Below are 16,389 nucleotides of genomic sequence, written 5' to 3'. Positions count from 1 at the left end.
CCGACATATATTTCTTAGTTTTTATTTCATTCAACATATTAGCCGGAAGTAAAATATGTTTCAGGAAATTACCGAGAGATATTTCTTCGTTTTTTTTATTAGTTATGTGCGCATACACTTTAAATAGGTTTATTTGAAATCTTTAATTTTCCACAATATAATTTACTTGCCATTTATCATTTGATGATTACGAGACAAATTCCTCTTGAGGATCGTGACAATTCATGCGTTGCGTGGAAACTTCCATTTCCAAAATGAATGAGACGATCGATGAAGAACGACTCGGTGTCACCAACGCGGGAAAATGCAGAGATATATTTTTTAAAATACACCATATCACCGCACAACACCGCCCAACAGCCAACAAGTATCATACACCGCCCAACAGCCAACGAGTATCATACACCGCCCAACATGACACAGACAGCAACATGTCGACATTATCGCTTTTTCTTTAAACCGAGTGAACCGAGCCGAACCGAATACACCGCGTGAATTCACCGAGCGAATTTCAGCCAATTCCACCTATTTCTTCGTTTTTATTTTATTCGTTACCAGCAGAAGTACCCAGCGTTGCCGGGCGGGGGAGGGGGGAAGGGCACGTACACTTTAAACATGTATATACATGTGGGATGTGGGATATATACATGTGGGTCATGTGTACGTGTGTGTACGTGTGTACATGTGTGTGTGTGTGTGTGTGTGTGTGCGCGTGAATATGTGTGTGTGTGTATATATGTGTGTGTATGTGTATGTAGGCTAACCCCCGCTCTAGCAGGGAAAATGGCCTTAAAATGCATGTTGTTGTTGTATGTGTATATACATGTCTGTGTGTGTGTGTTTGTGTGTATATGTGTCTGTACGTGTGTGTGTGTGTCTGTTGTGTGTGTGTGTGTGTGTGTGTGTGTGTGTGTGTGTGTGTGTGTGTGTGTGTGTGTGTGTGTGTGTGTGGAGATGGAGACGCATAATATTACGGTGATGTTTAACTCTGAGAATAGTTCTAAATTAAAAAAACTTTCTTCTGATATTTGTGATTTATTTCAAACAAACTGTATTTCCCAGCTACACGGGCATGTATTCCTATTAACGTTATGTAAAGTACATAAATTGTGTGGATTACATCATTTGTGGATGTGATCAATTGCCAGTAACCATTTTATATAACTGAATGTGCAGGTGCAGCATCTAACTCAATATGTCGAAATGTCACACACGTCCATGCCCGTGGGATTCCCACGGGTGACCCCGCTAGTATATATATATTGAAGGAACTGCGCTCCAACGCGAGTCGAAAGAATTGACGCGACCAAAGACGGAATTCGTCCGAGTTGCTTTATTGAAACAAAACAGCTCAGGTATCTTGACAAGCCCGTTTATCGGGCAGCAATATATATACACATTTATGTCGGGAAGTTTGCCCGGCAAAAGCTATACCGGGCATGCCCGGGTATCAAGGGCGAGCCTTGGAAAGGCGAGTCTGGACCTGCCCGGGCGTGTTTGGCTGCGGCCTGGCAAGTCGAGGCTGGGCGTGCCCGGGAGGTTCGGGCGTGCCCGGGAACAGTGAGTCCGGGCATGCCCGGGAGAGGCGCGTCTGGCCGTGTTCTGGCCGGTGCAAGGCGATTGTGTGCATCCAGCGGTAACCGCTACAATATATATATATATATGTATTTGTTAATACTTTATTTATTTACGTGAAAGTGATTTTGCTTTCTTTATGAGCTTTGTGCTGTTATCATTTGGGATCTTCATCAAAGAAAGTTATTTTAAAAAGTTACAAAAGAAAGTAAATTGGTGGTGGAGGGGCAGAAGGGTCTGCGGGGATGTTTGCCCTTGGCCCGTGCTGGCTCTTGACGCCACTGGGTGTTACGTACAGTAAGTACAGGGTGAAGTACAGTAAGTACAGGGTGAAGTACAGTAAGTACAGGGTGTAGTACAGGGCAGCAGATGTTATTTGTTATTGAAGGAACATTCAAACGAATCTCATCAACTCGTAAGGTGCTTTACCTGCAGGCCAAGGCGCTGTGAGGCCAGCTGTAAAAGTTCACGGTGTGCATAATCCAGGCAGGTAACGTCAGTGCAAAGATGAAGTCTGCCAACGCAAGGTTCCCAATAAGTAAGACTGGCGCTGTCCGCTTTTTCATTTTGAATGCGATGATGTACAAGACCAGGCCATTACCGAGTGTACCCAGTACAAACGCTACACTGTACATGAGAGAGGTGATCACCTCGACCGCACCGAGCTGTTGGGCAGTGAAGTTACTGAGATACCCAAGATCGTCTTCATTGTAGGAGGACTTCTCCGCCATTGCTTTAGAACCTCCAGAAACGAGAGGGAATGGAAAGTTCAACAGGGTAATACACATTTTCAATACTTTACCATACATACACATTTACTATACTTTACCATACATACACATTTACTATACTTTACCATACATACACATTTACAATTCTTTACCATAAACACATTCACAGTACTTTACCATACATACACATTTACTATATTTTACCATACATACACATTTACTATACTTTACCAGACATACACATTTACAATTCTTTACCATAAACACATTCACAGTACTTTACCATACATACACATTTACTATACTTTACCATACATACATTTCCTATACTTTACCATACATACACATTTACAATACTTTACCATACATACACATTTACAATTCTTTACCATAAATGCATTCACAGTACTTTACCATACATACACATTTACAATACTTCACCACACATACACATTTACAATACTTTACCATACATACATAATTACTATACTTTACCATACATACACATTTACTATACTTTACCAGACATACATTTCCTATACTTTACCATACATACACATTTACTATACTTTACCATACATACATATTTACTATACTTTACCATACATACACATTTACAGTACTTTACCATACATACACATTTACAATACTTCACCACACATACACATTTACAATACTTTACCATACATACATATTTACTATACTTTACCATACATACACATTTACTACGCAATAAATACACATTTACTATACCATACATACACATTTACTATACCATAAATACACATTTACTGTACCATAAATACACATTTACTATACAATAAATACACATTTCATACACAATAAATACACATTTACTATACCATACATACACATTTACTATACCATAAATACACATTTACTATACCATACATACACATTTACTATACCTTACATACACATTAACTATGCCATAAATACACATTTACTATACCATAAATACACATTTACTATACCATAAATACACATTTACTATACCATAAATACACATTTACTATACCATAAATACACATTTACTATACCATAAATACACATTTACTATGCCATAAATACACATTTACTATGCCATAAATACACATTTACTATGCCATAAATACACATTTACTATACCATAAATACACATTTACTATACAAAAAATACATATTTACTATGCCATAAATACACATTTACTGTACCATAAATACACATTGGCCATACAATATATATACATTCAGTGCGCAATAAATACATATTTACTGTACAATAAATACACATTTACTACACAATAAATACACATTTACTATACCATACATACACATTTACTATACCATAAATACACATTTACGATACAAAAAATACATATTTACTATGCCATAAATACACATTTACTGTACCATAAATACACATTGGCCATACAATAAATACACATTTAGTGCGCAATAAATACATATTTACTGTACAATAAATACACATTTACCACACAATAAATACACATCTACTATACCATACATACACATTTACTATACAATAAATACACATTTACTCTGCCATAAATACACATTTACTACACCATAAATACACATTTACTACACCATACATACACATTTACAATACCATCAATACACATTTACTATATCATAAATACACATTTACTGTGTCATAAATACACATTTATTATACCATAAACACACATTTACTATATCATAAATACACATTTACTATATCATAAATACACATTTACGATATCATAAATACACATTTACTATACCATAAATACATATTTACTACACCATAAATACACATTTACTATATCATACATACACATTTACTATGCCATAAATACACATTTACTATATCATACATACATATTTACTACACCATAAATACACATTTACTATACCATAAATACACATTTACTATACCATAAATACATATTTACTATACCATAAATACACATTTACTATACCATAAATACACATTTACTATACCATACATACATATTTACTATACCATAAATACACATTTACTATACCACAAATACACATTTACTATACCATAAATACATATTTACTATACCATAAATACACATTTATGACACCATAAATACACATTTACTATACCATAAATACACATTTACTATACCATACATACATATTTACTATACCATAAATACACATTTACTATACCATAAATACACATTTACTATACCATAAATACATATTTACTATACCATAAATACACATTTACGACACCATAAATACACATTTACTATACCATAAACACACATTTACTATACCATACATACATATTTACTATACCATAAATACACATTTACTATACCATAAATACACATTTACTATACCATAAATACACATTTACTATACCATAAATACACATTTACTATACCATAAATACACATTTACTATGCCATAAATACACATTTACTATGCCATAAATACACATTTACTATACCATAAATACACATTCACTATACAAAAAATACATATTTACTATGCCATAAATACACATTTACTGTACCATAAATACACATTGGCCATACAATATATATACATTTAGTGCGCAATAAATACATATTTACTGTACAATAAATACACATTTACTACACAATAAATACACATTTACTATACCATACATACACATTTACTATACCATAAACACACATTTACTATACCATACATACACATTTACTATACCATAAATACACATTTACTATACAAAAAATACATATTTACTATGCCATAAATACACATTTACTGTACCATAAATACACATTGGCCATACAATAAATACACATTTAATGTGCAATAAATACATATTTACTGTACAATAAATACACATTTACCACACAATAAATACACATCTACTATACCATACATACACATTTACTATACAATAAATACACATTTACTCTGCCATAAATACACATTTACTACACCATAAATACACATTTACTATACCATACATACACATTTACAATACCATCAATACACATTTACTATATCATAAATACACATTTACTGTGTCATAAATACACATTTATTATACCATAAACACACATTTACTGTGTCATAAATACACATTTACTATATCATAAATACACATTTACGATATCATAAATACACATTTACTATACCATAAATACATATTTACTATACCATAAATACACATTTACTATATCATACATACACATTTACTATGCCATAAATACACATTTACTATATCATACATACATATTTACTACACCATAAATACACATTTACTATACCATAAATACACATTTACTATACCATAAATACATATTTACTATACCATAAATACACATTTACTATACCATAAATACACATTTACTATACCATAAATACACATTTACTATACCATAAATACACATTTACTATACCATAAATACACATTTACTATACCATACATACATATTTACTATACCATAAATACACATTTACTATACCACAAATACACATTTACTATACCATAAATACATATTTACTATACCATAAATACACATTTATGACACCATAAATACACATTTACTATACCATAAATACACATTTACTATACCATACATACATATTTACAATACCATAAATACACATTTACTATACCATAAATACACATTTACAACACCATAAATACACATTTACTATACCATAAATACACATTTACTATACCATACATACATATTTACTATACCATAAATACACATTTACTATACCATGAATACATATTTACTGTACCATAAATACACATTTACTATCCCATAAATACACATTTACTATACCATAAATACATAATTACTATACCATAAATACACATTTACTATACCATAAATACACATTTACTATACCATAAATACACATTTACTATACCATAAATACATATTTACTACACCATAAATACACATTTACTATACCATAAATACACATTTACTATACCATAAATACACATTTACTATACCATAAATACACATTTACTATACCATAAATACACATTTACTACACCATAAATACACATTTACTATACCATAAATACACATTTACTATACCATAAATACATATTTACTATGCCATAAATACACATTTACGATACCATAAATACACATTTACTATGCCATAAATATACATTTACTATGCCATAAATATACATTTACTATGCCATAAATACACATTTACTATGCCATAAATACACATTTACGATACCATAAATACACATTTACTATGCCATAAATACACATTTACTATGCCATAAATATACATTTACTATGCCATAAATACACATTTACTATGCCATAAATACACATTTACTATGCCATAAAAACACATTTACTATACCATACATACATATTTACTATAACATAAATACACATTTACTATACCATACAGTATAGCATTTACTATACCATAAATACACATTTACTATACCATAAATACACATTTACTATACCATAAATACACATTTACTATACCATAAATACACATTTACTATACCATAAATACACATTCACTCTCCCAAAAATACACATATACTGTACCATAAAGACATATTTACTACAACATAAATACACATTTACCCTACCATAAATATACATTTTGTATTATTATTTTGTTACACTGAGTGGTTTACCGTTGCCTTCCCAGCAGTAGTTAGACCATCGATATGTAACTAACTAGTACATGGTGCCGGTGATAGCTCACCTTGTTTTCGTGAAGCACACCGTGGGATTGTCAATGCGCACCAACAAAGTGAAGTATATTATCACGTTCTGAATCACTCCTTCCTGGGCTTCTTTTACTTTTTATGAACAACTCTTTCTGCCTTGCCACTCCTTCCAACATGCATGAGCCACAACATGTTCAAACCACAATTCCCGGTACAGCCCAATCTCAAAAAAGGGTATGAAAAAACCCCAACGTAATATATAAACAATGAGTAGAATGCTAAACAATGGAAATTTTAAAAGGCCAACCTAAGATATAAACAATGAGTATAATGCTAAACAATGGGAATGAAAAAAGGCCAAGCTAATATATAAATTATAAACAATGAGTATAATGCCAAACAATGGGAATGAAAAAAGGCCAAGCTAATATATCAACAATGAGTATAATGCTAATCAATGGGAATGAACAATGGCAAGCTAATACATAAACAATGACTATAATGCAAAACAATGGGAATGCACAATGGCAAGCTGATATATAAATGATAAACAATGAGTATAATGCTAAACAATGGGAATGATCAATGGCAAGCTGATATATAAACAATGAGTATAATGCTAAACAATGGGAATGAGCAATGGCAAGCTGATATATAAACAATGAGTATAATGCCAAACAATGGGAATGAAAAAAGGCCAAGCTAATATATAAACAATGAGTATAATGCTAAACAATGGCAAGCTAATATATAAACAATGAGTATAATGCTAAACAATAGGAATGAACAATGCCAAGCTAACATGTAAACAATGAGTATTATGCTAAACAATGGGAATGGTAAAATGGCAAGCTGATATATAAACAATGAGAATAATGCTAAACAATGGGAATGAAAAAAGGCCAAGCTAATATATAAACAATGAGTATAATGCTGAACAATGGGAATGGAAAATGTCAAGCTGATATATAAACAATGAGTATAATGCTAAACAATGGGAATGGAAAATGCAAGCTGATATATAAACAATGAGTATAATGCTAAACAATGGGAATAAAAAATGGCAAGTTGATATATAAACAATGAGTATTGTTGCGGTTTTGAGTTTGTACAATAAAGGTTAAATTTCCCCCTCATAGTTTAGTCACACCACAACATGTAGCCTCGCGATAGTTCAGTTATTTCTTAGTATGTGTGAGCATAGTCCTTTTCCTGTGTTAGTTTTGCGTTGAGTATCATAATGAGAGTAGGTCCTTCATTGCCTTATACCGCCTCTATTGCCTTATGCCGCCTCTATTGCCTTATGCCGCCGTATGCCTCCTTATGCTGCCTTTGGCTTTTTGGCGCGAATTAACACGAGGCAGGCCTGGCAGATCGAGGCAAGAACGAAGGCAGGGCGGAGGAGAAGCTGATGGTAAGCGCGAACCGCCAATCAGGGCTCAAAGGGAGTGGCTGCGGCACTGCGTCACAGGGTGTGGTTGGAACATTCGCGAGGGCTAAGGGGGTTGTCCATATAACCCAACTCTCAACAAAACCCGCGAAACCCTCAACAAAAAAAACCCTCAACAAAACCCGCGCGAAGCCCCCACGAGCAGTTCGGTCAGTTATGAGCTCGGGGTTTTGTTGAGAGTTGTGAGTTATGGGAGAGGCGCTTGATGAGAGTTACGAGTTCTGAGAAAAGACGCGCATGAACCCAGCTATAAGCGCTCGTACCAAATTGGACGCTCGGTTGAGCTTGAGGCAGAGCCTCTATTGGGTTACGCGTGTTATAGCGTGCTGGTAACTAAACGCGCTGTGGAAAACCGCCACGCCGGCGAGAGACGCGTACATTTCGCTCCTGCCTCATCTGCCCTTTGTTCGAGAGACGCGCTACAAGGATCCCTTCCACCCCCTGCTTGCCTTCACCGCGGGACGTGCTGTGACCGTGGAGAGCCATGCCGGGCAAAGCCGTTCCTGGACGACCAAGGCAGAGATTGAACATCATCCTGCCTTCATTTCCCCTTTGTGAGTGTGATCGGGCCCGTGTCTGGAGTTAACATAAGACTGCTTAAGACTGCCCTGTGTCTCTTCTTCGACCGAATCATTGTGCATATAAGTGTAAATAATAATTAAATCGTGTTCTTCCTTTATTCGACCTTCTCGTCCCTTCCATCATTGACTAAGCGTGGTACGAATAGAACCGCTCGAATCGGGTTCCAATACCAACGGTAACTGCACGGCCCACGTGGTACGCAATCCGCTCGGTGTACCCAAATTACACGTGGCTCATGCGAGGCTTGATTCCCCGCTTCCGCGGCGGCGCAGGTATTTAGGTACGTGCGAGACTTGTCCCGAAACCCTACCTTGCGTTTGCCCGGGAGGGGCATTTCAAGTCTCGGTTACGCCGGCCCAGAAAGAACAAGGGGCTTTACCTCCCCTCGGTAAGGGCAGGAAGGGCAGCGAAAACCGTAACATTTGGTCGTCAGGAGTGGGGATTTGGAACCCTGGACAAAATTTTGGACACCAAATTGTACATATTGGCTGTAACATTTGGTGTCGGGGAGTGGGATTGGACCTGGAGTGCGCTTCACGCACTCGAAAATTACGAGTTGACTAAATTTAGTTTTTAAAGCAAAATTAAATTCGTACCATGGCTAGCCAAGGCGGTCGAATGCCGGTGGGGGTAGATGAAGAAGTAGAATTGCTAACCCAGGACCCACAGGAAGAGTTGGTAGAAGAGGAGGAAATTGATGAGGGAGCGGTAGCTGGCGAAGAAAATGGCGGTGCCTCGCATGTGGCGGCGAGAGCCGAGCCCGCGGTGCCAGCGGTTTCAGACCTGTACGCACTCATGATTCAACTCATGGCATCCACAAAAAGGGAGGGGGACAAATCAAAGGCAGAAATGAAAGAAATGAGGGACGAAGCAAGGTGTAACAAGGGCGAACTGAATGCGAAAATGGACGCCCAAAAGAATGACATAAATAAAATAAATGAAAGAATGGACACCCGAGGGGAGACATAAAAAAAGATGAAGGAGGAATCCAGGTGTGATATGGAAAAATTGGGGGAGGACATTGGGCGCAGGTTGAGCGAGGGGTCGCATTGGTACGCGACGAGGTGACGCGATGTGAGGAACGCGTGGGGAGCGAACTTGAGTGAGGCGCAGCTAAGTTGACCGGGGCTATAGAAATCGTGACGCGGGGTGGAAAAGAGCCGACGGTCGTCGAATTGGAGGACAAATAAATTTCATGCACGCCAGCGGTCATCGAGCTAGACAAAGAAATAATTGGGCCCGAAGAGATGGCAGAATCGGAAAATGAATCACAAAGGGAAGAAATGGAATGCACCCAAAGTTTGTATTTGCACCGTGATGTCGGGCTTGCTAACTCAATAAAAAGTTTGCAGGTGTTGGCGGAAAACGAGGTCCCCAAGGTGAGTAGGAATAATGGCGCGAATGTGTTTGGCGTGAAAGGGTTTTTGGCACGCTTGGGAGAGAAACAAAACCCGGGCGGTCGCGGAAGTTCCATTGTATGGTGTACGAGGGCGACTGGTGCGCGTGTGAGAGAAAAGTGTGCACCGGAGCACGAGTGTGTGCGAGAAAAGTGTATGACGGAATGTGCACGAGAAGAGTGCGTGGAGAAAAAGTGTGCGATGATTGCGTGTGCAACAGGAGAGTGCACACCCGTGGGTGTTACAGACTGTGTGCGGGGAGAGTGTGTTACCGAGAGTGTGCAGGAGTGCACACCCGAGCATGTTACAGAGTGTGAGGGAGAATGCACGCCAGAGAACGTGGAAGGAGAGTGTGTAACAGAATTTATGGGAGGCGCAGGGATGCCTGGGTGTGCGAGTGCTGAGTGGGTCGCGAGTGGTGAGAACGCGGCTCAAGCATCGACACCGACCGGGGTAGCGTTAAGCACGACGGATAGCCGACGTGAGTACCCCGTGAGTTGTGCGCAGCAGGGACCGGCTGGGATCGGTGCGGCAGCGGTTTCACAAGGCCTGCCGTGCATGACCCGTGCCGGCCCCCGCACTGTATGGTTGGTGCCGTGCCGTGGCGGCAAAGGCAATTGACGAGGTTCAAGGGGAGGTCGGAGATTTCGGAGCCGTGCACCTTGGCGGGTGCGGTGCTCCGACCGTGGACGGTTGGGTCATCGTGCGTGGGACATTGAGGCCCCGCGCCGAGATGGGCCCCTGCACCTCGGCCCATCCATGCCTCCTCCCCTGGATCGAAAATGCCGGACGGACATCCCATACAGGAGACCAACCAACCGCATGGATCGCTCGGCCTCTCGAGGTCGAGCCGTGATGACGACGTATTTCCACACGAAGAGGCTTGAGTGTAGTGGACTGATGAGAGGAGTATACCCTACGTGGAGGAATGGTAGTTTGACCATTCCTCACACGGTCAGGGCCCATGAGCATTAGATTAGGGGGGTGGCAGTGACAGGCACATGGGGGTGCTAGCCATGGTTACCTCCATGGGGCACCGAAGCTAGCCGAGGGAGGGCTAGGATAATGATAGGGAATTAGAAGACAGTAGAGACAAAAGATTTAAGGAGTGACATTGTACCTATAGTGGGGACGTAGGTAGCTTAGGTGGTTGATATTGACGAAGGGAGTGCATAGTGTAACGGGATGATGGGGAAGCACAAGTTTTAGGGGAAAAGCAGTTAGATAGATGATGCTGTGTGTGTCAGGAATTGTGTTGAGACAAACGGAGTTGTGTGTTGAAATAAATGGTATCGTGCTTTGAGGTGTGTCAGCACAAAAGGTGTGTGAATAAATGGTGTGGAATGCTTGGTGTGGGAATAAAAGGTGTGGAATGCATGGTGCGAAGGAGTGAATGGGGGGGAGATGGAACCCATTCACGGACACCCGGGGTGGGTAGTGTAAAGCCAGGTAGAGGGCTCAGGTAAATTTGTATGGATATTGACACCTGTGGTGCAGGTAGTGGCAAAGTAGTGCTTTGGAGGGTGCATGAGTCAGTGAATGGCTGGGCGTGTGGCTTAATTGGTGCGTATGGTTATTGGGGCACTCCGCCACTGGTAGTTTGTCGGCCAGGTGAGGCCGCAGGTACGCTCTGTTAGCCAGTTAGGGTAGTTGTGAGTTGCTGAGTAGGGCCCGATGATCCAAAGGAAGGACCCGGGTTGCCCAATGCCAAGGTGGGCATCAGGGGGTAAAGTGCCAGGAGGGGCCTTCCCCAGGTTAGGTAGTCGCGGGAGCAGGTAAGCCCGGGTGGCGACTTCAGTGGCGGAGGTGCGCAGTTAGTTAGACCTGCGAGTGGTGCCACACGACCCAGCCCCAAAATTGTGCAAGGGCACAGAGTGAAAAATTGTGGGGGTGAGACCCAAATTTCAAGGGCACCGCAGAGTGGACAATGGAAATTCTGTTTTTAGAACCACATAGTTTAAAGATGGCCGATTGGCAGGGTACGACCCCGGGTAGTTTAAATGAGTTAATGTCATTAGAGTAGTTAGGAAGAGAAATCCCTTCGCGCCATCCACAGCCATTCACCAAGGAGGACGAAGCTCCACACCAGGGCCAAGTGAACTGTTTGAGTGTAAGACGCATCATGACGTAATGGGACAATTGGGACATTGTGTTTATTCCATTCCTTCCTTCCTGGGAGGGATTGGGAGACGAAGTCGGAGATAGAGGGGGATATGGGAGACAAGACATAGAGACTAATTTGTAAAAACAAAGAAGGGCTAGGGTAGTGTAACCCGACGTTGGGGGGTACGGACGGCTAGGGACGAGTCTGCTCTGCTCGCTCTTCCGCGCCCCTCACGCTGCATTACCTTGTGTTGCTGTGTACCTTTGCACCCTTTCCGCTTTGCTGGTCGTGCTTTGTTTCTCCCCCCACCCCAGGACCATTCTGGAGGTGGAACTGTGCAGCACTATCGACCTGTGAAGCACACCTGCTGCACTTTGCTATATCTGTGCAGCCAAACTGTGCAGCACTTTGCTGCCATATCCTAGTGTTGTAACTTTGCTGCACCTGTGCAGCACTTTTCTGCCACAAACACTTTGCTGCACCACACACACTATGGACCACAAGTTTTGTGGCCTTGCACCTCTGCTGTGCAGCACCTTTCTGCAAATTCACCTTGCATTTTCGGACCACTTGTTTTGAGTGGCATTAATGTCACGCAGTCGGACCACCTAAGGTTGGCCCTGCCTGACAAAGGGAAGAAATAAAAGCATTTTGTTGTGCATTTTTATTATGGTGTGCTCGGGACGAGAAGATTTGTAAGTTTAGTTAGCCCTGAGAGCAGGAATGGCCTGTATGCCGGTCCGGGGGCTAGCCGGTTTGATATATGCACACAGAAGATGCAAGAAGCAAGAGGCAAGAAGCAAGCAGCAAATGTGAAATTTTGAGTGTGTTTTGTGTATTTTGCTGTGCTTTCTCTCCCCTCCAATCTTCTCTTTCAAAAAGGACAGGTCCTGGGTCATAGAACTGTAAATAATGTTAAGTTATCTGTGCTTGTATATAAAATGCTGCCCACCGGCTATGTGTTTAGTTTGACAAATTCCGGATTCGGTTAATTGTGGGCGTGATTCCATTAGAGTAGCTACTCAATGCAATAGGGGGGACATATTTAGTGTTTTAAAACTGTTGCACCCACGGGTTAGAATAAATGTTAGAGGGAACCACATCTATATGTCACACGTAAAAGTAAAGTTAATTTTCCGGATCATTCTCAAAGCCGGTCGTTCCATTTTTGTTGGGTTCAACTCGGGGACGAGTCTGACGAGGGAGAGGGGTAGTGTCATGGTTTTGAGTTTGTACAGTAAAGGTTAAATTTCCTCCTCATAGTTTAGTCACACTACAACATGTAGCCTCGTGATAGTTCAGTTATTTCTTAGTGTGTGTGAGCATAGTCCTTTTCCTGTGTTAGTTTTGCGTTGAGTAGAATAATGAGAGTAGGTCCTTCAGTGCCTTATGCCGCCTCTATTGTCTTATGCCACCTTACGCCTCCTTATGCCGCGTTTGGCTTTTTGGCGCGAATTAACACGAGGCAGGCCTGGCAGATCGAGGTAAGACCGAAGGCAGGGCGGAGGAGAAGCTGACGGTAGGCGCGAGCCGCCAATCAGGGTTCAAAGGGAGTGGCTGTGGCACTGCGTCACAGGGTGTGGTTGGAACATTCGCGAGGGCTAAGGGGGTTGTCCATATAACCCAACTCTCAACAAAACCCGCGAAACCCTCAACAAAAAAAACCCTCAACAAAACCCGCGCGAAGCCCCCACGAGCAGTTCGGTCAGTTATGAGCTCGGGGTTTTGTTGAGAGTTGTGAGTTATGGGAGAGGCGCTTGATGAGAGTTACGAGTTCTGAGAAAAGACGCGCATGAACCCAGCTATAAGCGCTCATACCAAATTGGATGCTCGGTTGAGCTTGAGGCAGAGCCTCTATTGGGTTACGCAAGTGATAGCGCGCTCGTAACTAAATGCGCTGTGGAAAGCCGGCGAGAGACGCGTACATTTCCCTCCTGCCTCATCTGCCCTTTGTTCGAGAGACGCGCTACAAGGATCCCTTCCACCACCTGCTTGCCTTCATCGCGGGACCTGCTGTGACCGTGGAGAGCCACGCCGGGCGAAGCCATTCCTGGATGACCATGGCAGCGAGTGAACATCATCCTGCCTTCATTTCCCCTTTGTGAGTGTGATCGGGCCCGTGTCTGGGGTTAACATAAGACTGCTTAAGACTGCCTTGTGTCTCTTCTTCGACCGAATTATTGTACATATAAGTGTAAATAATAATTAAATCGTGTTCTTCCTTTATTCGACCGTCTCGTCCATTCCATCATTGACTAGGCGTGGTACGAATAGAACCGCTCGAATCGGATTCCAATACTAACGGTAACTGCACGGACCACATGGTATGCAATCCGCTCGGTGTACCCAAATTACACGTGGCTCATGCGAGGCTTGATTCCCCGCTTCCGCGGTGGCGCGGGTATTTAGGTACGTGCGAGACTTGTCCCGAAATCCTACCTTGCGTTTGCCCGGGAGGGGCGTTTCAAGTCTCGGTTATGCCGGCCCAGAAAGAACAAGGGGCTTAACCTCCCCTTGGTAAGGGCAGGAAGGGCAGCGAAAACCGTAACAGTACAATGTTAAACAATGGGAATAAACAATGGCAAGCTGATATATAAACAATGAGTATAATGCTAAACAATGGGAATGAAAAATGGCAAGCTGATATATAAACAATGAGTATAATGCAAAACAATAGGAATGAACAATGGCAAGCTGATATATAAACAATGAGTATAATGCGAAACAATGGGAATGAAAAATGCCAAGCTAATATATAAACAATGAGTATAATGCTAAACAATGGCAAGCTAATATATTGTTGCGGATGTCCAACGTCGGCTCTCCCCTTATCAAGAGGGGGTTAATCCCCTTGTCCTTTATCTGGCCGACACGATCCTGAAGTTATCACTTCCCTTCCGGTCGGTGTTAAATAGGGTTGTTGGTCGAATTTAGTTCTATTACCTAATTACTAACACCGACCGTGAAGCAAGGAAATAACTCCCGCCCGAATCACGGATATCAGGTGGAAACACCGAGCAGATAGCGATCCGCGATCCGAGCTGTTAACAATGTCTAACCCGATTACAGCTGTTGGGATCGTGCCATGTTTACCCAATGGAGAAAAGACTAGGACGATCGGATTAAGGAGAAACCAGGAAGAACAAGGAATTTATTAACAAATGTACAAAGAAGAGGAAAAGAAAGGAATGTACAAGGAAGAGGAAGGAAAAGTACACAGGGCAGCCTTAGACAGTCTTATTCTATTCCCTGGACACGGGCCCGATCGCTCTCAGATTCGGTCTCAGACTTCAGACTCACGCGGGGATGCAGATGGTAGGGTGGAAGGTCCAGCGATGGCGCTCAGGCTCCGGTCCGGCTCCGGTCCTCGAACCGTACCAGGCGATGATGGTGGAAACCCGGTAGGCAGCTCTCCGCGTAGCGTAGGCGCGAGCGGACAATTCTCGTCACGGGGAAAGGGTAAGCCGGGCTAGCGCGACTTCGTGGCTCTTGGCCGCGTATGTAATATGTGTACCGCTCCCCTTCCCCAATGTCCCTCGGCACGCTGCAGTTCTTGGCAATGCATGCTGCGCGCTCGCCCTGGGTAAGCTGGTTGCCACAGCGCATCTCTCCCTCTCGTACTCAACTCTCGTAAAGCGCAATTCCTTCAAGTCCTTTGTAATGAGCGCTGCTGCGTAAGTTCTTAATAAGCCAACCTTCCAACAAGTCCTCTGTAATGAGCGCTGCTTCGTAAATCTTCTCATCAGTCCTTGCGAGGGCTTTGTGTTCGCGCTTTTATAAGCCAAGCCAGCGAACGCTCTGGAAGCCCAAACCACGCCCGGTCAGGCGATCTCACTCCA

General features: G+C 41.5%; 1 protein-coding gene across 1 annotated transcript in view; it reads right to left on the bottom strand.

The window, feature by feature from the left end:
- The window catches only part of LOC137426634 (type-1 angiotensin II receptor A-like), a 64,305-nt gene extending 57,159 nt beyond the window's left edge, over positions 1 to 7,146 (bottom strand). Inside the window, exons 1-2 of the mRNA XM_068115342.1 lie at positions 7,053 to 7,146; positions 2,005 to 2,317 (exon numbers count right to left, since the gene is read on the bottom strand). Coding sequence (XP_067971443.1) covers positions 2,005 to 2,306 — 302 coding nt within the window. The 5' untranslated portion in view covers positions 2,307 to 2,317; positions 7,053 to 7,146. The remainder of the gene's footprint in view (positions 1 to 2,004; positions 2,318 to 7,052) is intronic.
- Positions 7,147 to 16,389: the final 9,243 nt, after the last annotated feature.

The sequence above is a fragment of the Myxine glutinosa genome, chromosome 5 (genome assembly GCF_964187855.1).
Source record: "Myxine glutinosa chromosome 5, kmMyxGlut1.1, whole genome shotgun sequence".
Lineage (NCBI taxonomy): Eukaryota > Metazoa > Chordata > Myxini > Myxiniformes > Myxinidae > Myxine > Myxine glutinosa.
The sequence above is the reverse complement of the archived record's forward strand: the minus strand, read 5'-3'. Positions and strand labels throughout refer to the sequence as shown.